At 35.6% G+C, this 6,298-nt stretch overlaps 1 protein-coding gene across 1 annotated transcript; it reads right to left on the reverse strand.

Annotated features, from left to right (window-relative positions):
- Positions 1–216: 216 nt before the first annotated feature.
- On the reverse strand, positions 217–2,005 carry LOC142344735 (soluble calcium-activated nucleotidase 1-like). Its single transcript, XM_075396626.1, has one exon. It carries the CDS (start codon positions 1,680–1,682, stop codon positions 489–491), a length of 1,194 nt encoding a protein of 397 aa, XP_075252741.1. The 5' UTR covers positions 1,683–2,005; the 3' UTR covers positions 217–488.
- Between the last annotated feature and the right edge of the window lie 4,293 nt (positions 2,006–6,298).

Raw genomic sequence — 6,298 nt, forward strand, 5'->3', positions numbered from 1 at the left:
GTTATTTTTACGTTAGGTGGCTTCAGTAAATGTAAATAAGGAACAACTTGAGCAACAGAACCATCTTAAAATACAGTCATAGCATTCTTTTGAGCCCTCGCATCGGAAGTATCAGCATGTATACGATCAAATAAATCTCATTTCATTTCAAATTATGTTACGAACAGCAGAGAAACTCAATCTGCTGCTATGACCTGTTTGATGTTCAAAAACAAATCAGTCAAAAAATTTGATACTTTGATTGTTACCCGTAGCTTTGTAATTACGATTAATGCAACGCAAGTAATCCAAGACAAATTAATATCCTAATTAGATAAAAAATCGTATATAATCAAGGTCCAAATAATCATCTTGTATCAAATCAGAATATTCGATAAGCAAAGCAGGAAAATAAACAATATCTACCACTTCATACAAGATAAAAAAATACTTAAATCCAAAGGCCAAGCTAAAATCCTGCATCGATCTGTTACAAACATATTTTTGCATCACACGAATTCCAACCCTTCGAACTTATCAGATCTGGAAATCTCTGTTTCTTCCAAAAGTGGATCCATGTTTGTTTTGAAGACTGTAACGTACGAAGCGACCTCCCCCTTGTACTCTTTCGTTTTGATTCCAATCAAAATGAGGTCATTTGTATGAGGAACAAATTTAAAAGTGGAAAAACCTCGTTGCTTCACGGGAGCTGCAGGAAGTCTTGAGTACTTGACTCCCGAAAATGATGACGATGTTCGAATTACAACATTGGTTCCGCGTTCCTCGTCTGCGACTTCGTTGTAGGCTTCGCTCGATTCCTTCCTTGGCAGAAAGAACCACTGCTTGTGATGTTGAGACCAGGCGGCAGCTTCGTGAAGTAAGTAGCCCACTGGGCCAACTGAGAGAGCATTAAGAAGGCTTTCGTAATTTCGTCTCCAGTCCAAATGTTGGACTTGCCCAGTGTGTGATATGGCTTTAACGTAATACGGATTGTAGTTTATCACTTCACCCGTTTCTGCGTTCGTGAAAGGTTTGCCCATTCCCCCGACAAACATTACTTCGTCTTTGACAGCCAACCATTCGCCCTTGAAACCCTTGCCGATGTTTCCCGGACCATCAGAGAGAATAACCCAAGGAATAAGTTCTGGCTCGGGACATTTGGCTATGAACCGGTATATAATTCCAGTTCGGTCATCTATAGTGTGTAAATGGCCGTTAAACGCAATCAGCTCCGAGAATTCCGAGCCCCGACCTTCGTACGAATAGTGATTTCGAACTTCGCAGGAGTCTTTAAGCATTAATGTTGCAGTTTTCCACTCGGAATCTAAAATGAGTTCTGCAAATTGGAGCTTTGAAGACCACGTATGGGCATCAATTTTTGAATTTTTATCTGCATCTGATATGAGTGCAAGCCGCATGTGAATGTTACCTTCTTCATCTATAACCCGTGGTGTGAATGGATATGTTCGATTGTAGGGTCTCACAAAATCGGTCGGTTCATAAATCATTGTCAATTTTGGTAATCTGTGATGCTTCGAAGGCACTACTAGGAATAAAAAGACAACGATGAAAAAGAGGGCCAGAAGGAGGGTGAACTTTGTGTTCAGTTTGATCGAGCTTTCTCCGCAACCAAACATTTTTGGATACACAATTCGCATTTTTTTCAGAACATTATTATTGCATAGATTATAGCTTGATCTCATTAAAGTCTTATGGCTTCATCTTACGAGCACCCAGTCATGTAAAGATGTTCCCCAACACCAATCATATATATCTATAAGATCAATTAATTAGTCACTCAATTCTAAATCGGACAAGCCATTTAACAAACAAAGTTTGGCGCCACTTAATAAGCCACAGTCATTTAGAAACCTCTCAAGAAAAAGTAAATACCGTGTAAGCTTGCCGTTTATGCTTCAAAATGTTCCGAGCCTGAGAGGGATTCAAATTCCCTCGATTCTTCCTCGCGACTATCAAGGGCTCCATACAGCGCTTCAATTCGACCTCGATAATCTCTGTACAATCTATTTCGGCTCAAATACGTCAGGTTATTCTGCCCGCTTGTTCCCCTCCTGTTAGCAATCAAATACACATGGTCTCTTTGGCATTTAAGTGACAATAACAAAATTAGAAAAATTAAAAACACGATAGCTGCGAAGAGGGTGGCCGCTAGGATAACTACGCAAGAGCCAGAAGCCATAATTAGATTTTCTAACAGTAGGTTTGTAATAATTATACTAGCGGTTGTTGATATCTAATATGTTAAGCAGTTCAACCACGCGTTTCAGTTCACCTCTGAATAGATTTGGATATCAATTAAGATCAAACAACAGAATGTCGCTCAGACTTGATTGCAGTCAATTTGTACTACAACTAATGTTTGATTTCTGGACAAATCAATTTACATAAACGGATATTTGTCCTTAACATCAATTTGTTCACTTATCGAAAATGTCGTTTCTGTTACTCTTGAAATCTCCTACAGTTATTTAAGATAATATTTACAAGTTAATTTCTTAAGAAAAATGATTGTGTAAATCAAAACTTGGATATATTTACAATATACAATCAATGATAAATCAAAAATAATAAGACTGATATTTTTGAACTTCGAAGTAATTAAAGGTATACTGTTCTCAATTTCAGTATCAAGATATCAGACTTTCTGTTCTTCTGCACCAACTGAAATCAAAAAGATCACAGCTGCCCATAATTAAAGTCTCAGTAGCCATGGGCGGTATTTCAGAACTCGAAGTTCTCATATATAAATCAGTTTTAAACAATAATTTTAAGTTTTTCTATTAAAACAAGAGTTGAGTCATTGAGCATTTTTGTCATCCTGAGTCAAAATCTTCAGGTCTAATTTTAAACGAATTACTCTTAGAAAATTATCAACCAGATAACAAACAAAACTGACATATTATTAGAAAATACCTTTAATAGCTTTGTAGATCTGCAGTATCAAGAAGATAGTAAACATAACCGCCTAACGTCGGGCGAATTGCTCTCAAACGACTGACGACCCGCTGCTTCGATCGACAGTCGCTGGGGGGGGGGGGGGCGGTGTAAAGTGTGTGTCTGACTGTGTGTGTGTGTGTGTGTGTGTGGGGGGGGGGGGGGGTCAAACTATGAACCTCCCTTCATACCATGAACTTATGTCGCTAAAACAGTTTAGTTGAATGGCAAATTTAGAGTCTCTAATTGCAAAATGAGAGGCTCTAAGAGCCCTTATTGCCGTCCGGGCGCTAACTGTTTATCCAAGTTTTCAGAAAAACGTCAGACAAAAATGTTAAGCAACAAAACGCACAAAAAAGACCACAGGACTAAAATACTTGCTACTACAAACATCGTTTGAGAGCAATTAAAAACAGAATTAAAAAGAAAATTCTTCTCTTAAATAAATGCCGAGACGTTATATTTTGAATACGAATCTGCATAGCTAAGAATCTGCATCTGCATAGATTAGTTGCTCTCAAACAACCTTGAATTAGAAGGACAAACTCTGAGTTGAACAGATCTTGAAGTAAAGAAAAGTCAGTTTGAGAATGAGGAAGTCATTTTTTAGAGTGATAGAGGTCACGTGCAACCAAACACTTGATCGCGCGAATGAACAAATAAAACACTAAGAGCGAAAAATGGTGTCACGCATGCAATTTAGTCAAAATTGCGTAAACGAATGAACAAAAAGCAGATTTGAAGTGATTGTGACGTCATATGGTCGTAACAAAAATTTTAACGACAACATACCAAAACATAGCAGGACAACTTTTGACACAATATAAAGTATTTTCATTGAGTTAACATGATTTTTCATGAAAAAAAGTGGACCTGAAACGTATTTCGAATTAAATGGCAAAACCATTCGGATAAAAAATTGGACAAAAAATAAAAAAACAGTAAAATCAAAAGGTTGAAAAGCCACATGTAAACAAAAAACCACTAGCGAGAAAACGAATTTTTGTTCGAACCCCATTTTGCACTCTATTTAAAAAAGCCAAAAAATTTCATGCAGCAAAAACACTTGCTTTTTCCGCTCCTTTCTGATTCGGCATGACCAAAGCATCACTCCAACTTGACTCAAAAATCAAGACAGCGCCCTGAAACAATTCTTGTTGTAAAGAGAACAAGGAATCTCGGTAATGTGCAATCGCACATAAGGTTCCGACCCCACTCATCCACAATTTTGGCATAATTGTCTACCAAATGAACACATAGAAAACCCCCAAAGTCAATTGTTTTTCAAAAAAATTGGTGTATGAACGAAAAGATAGCCTCCAAAACAAATAAATCAGTGGAGTGAAAAAAGATAAATTAGATTGATGAGATAGGCCAAAATTCAGAAAGCGAGTCAAGACGAACAGCAAGATGAAACAACAACAATAAACATTAATTACATAAAAAAATTCGTCCGTTTTAAAATCAAAACTAAATAACAAAGTCAAAATAGCGTCAGATAAACTGAAACCAATCAAAATAGCTTATAATTCACCAGAAAAGATATGGGACCAGACCATAATAAGGCTTGGTAACAATTAGACAATAAAGAACAAAAACAGTAAATTTGAAAAATTCGCTTATTTTTTTTTAAAAACAATTAATTTCAAAGTAATAAAAACCATTATAAATCAAATAAAATATCCCATAGGTTTACAATTACCACTTTTTCTTAAGATGGGAATTAAGAACTGTCAGTATTCCATTTTTATGCGGTTACAACAAAAAAGTCAGTAAAATTTTGCCAGAAACACTTTCGAAGCCGTAAAGCCATACTTTGTCCCACAAAAAATGTTCGATTGCACCTAATTCGAACACCGGTAATGTATCATGTGAACTCTCATTAATGAAACCAGGTAAAAAATAGACAAAAAAGGAATAAAAAGCAAAATTTCGAAAAAATTTCCAAAGCAATATAAAGCCATTAATTACAAAATTGAAATACTTAAATAGATTCGTTTAATCTTCCAGCCTTTGAGACCTGCAATTATCCAGAAGATATCTTAACTCTAATGACCGTAAAATATGACAAAAGTCAAAAATTAAATTAAATTTTTTTTTCGAAAAGCGCGTGCCAAAGCCAGTAAAGTCATAACGAATTCATTAAAAACACATTAGCTTTTGTGACACCAATCACTTTAACACCTTCCCTGGGCACCAATATTGTCATATTTGGACTGTAATTAACGAGACTAGGTAACAAACAGACAAAAGGAACAAAATTGAGAGGTTAAAAAGTTTTCTATTTTGGAAAACAATTGTTTTCAAAGTTACGAAAGCCATCATTAATATACTAATATCATAAAATGGGCAAAACTATTCTACCATGAAAATACAACGAAACCGGGTCATTGTACAGAAAATTCATACGAATAAAAATACAAAGTAAAAACGACAGTTAAGGACAAAATTAAAAAATTCAATTAAATTCTTCGAGAAAGTATTGTCGAAGCAGTTAAAACCAGAGTCTAGTTGAAACCGTATAACCAAGGATTTTAATATTATCGGTTGTGCTTTTGTTCAAAGCCAGAAAACCATAACTTAAGGTGTAAAACCGCAGTAAAGATTGAATTTGAATTCAGTAGAAGACGCATTCTTTCATTGCGGACACTAAGCTACAAGTTGACCAAATTAGGAGAAAAATGGAGGCAAAGTTGAATAAGCCATTATTTATTTAAAAATCAAGTATTTTTAAAAGTCAAAATGACCATAAGCTTTCAAGTAATAAACTAGATACAATAATTTGGAGCCAATTGAAAGCGAATTGACATATCGCTAGTGAGCTTTGATTTGAAATGTTCTGTTATTTAATTAATATAACATAACCGACTAACGTCGGGTGTTGCTGCTGATGTTGAAGTAGGGTCTGATCGTGGCAGTCTTTGTTGTAGAGAAACTTTTGATGTTATCTGTGGTGTACTTCTATCATCTATAGAACGGTAAGTTGTGTTTTCTACGTGTGCATCAAAAAGTTGGGGTTCCTTAAGTGCCTCGGGAAATGAGGGATCTTAAAGAAATTTTTGTTCATCAGCATCGTCGATATCTTCAATTTTCAACTCCAGTGTAAATGGTTTCAATCTGACTCTATGAATAATTTGTTTTTACTTTCCGAATTAGGTAGTTGCTTCTTGTAAGAACCTTTTGAACACGGTAGATACATGTCCATTTGCTTTGTAATTTCGCTAATTTCTCATGTTCTGTTGTTACTAGCGGATGGAGTAACATACAATAGATATGTACTTTCAACGTTAAGGCTTTTGCTCTTCTATCATAATAATCTCTGTATTTGTTAAAGGAAGCAACTAAATTTTCCTGGGTTGTAGCA

This window comes from Convolutriloba macropyga, chromosome 8 (assembly GCF_964194025.1).
Source record: "Convolutriloba macropyga chromosome 8, txConMacr16.3, whole genome shotgun sequence".
NCBI classification, from domain to species: domain Eukaryota; kingdom Metazoa; phylum Xenacoelomorpha; order Acoela; family Convolutidae; genus Convolutriloba; species Convolutriloba macropyga.

What these genes read in the sequence shown, in the direction of transcription:
- LOC142344735 (XM_075396626.1), bottom strand. Translation starts at nt 1,682, where the DNA reads ATGAGATCAAGCTATAATCTATGCAATAATAATGTTCTGAAAAAAATG.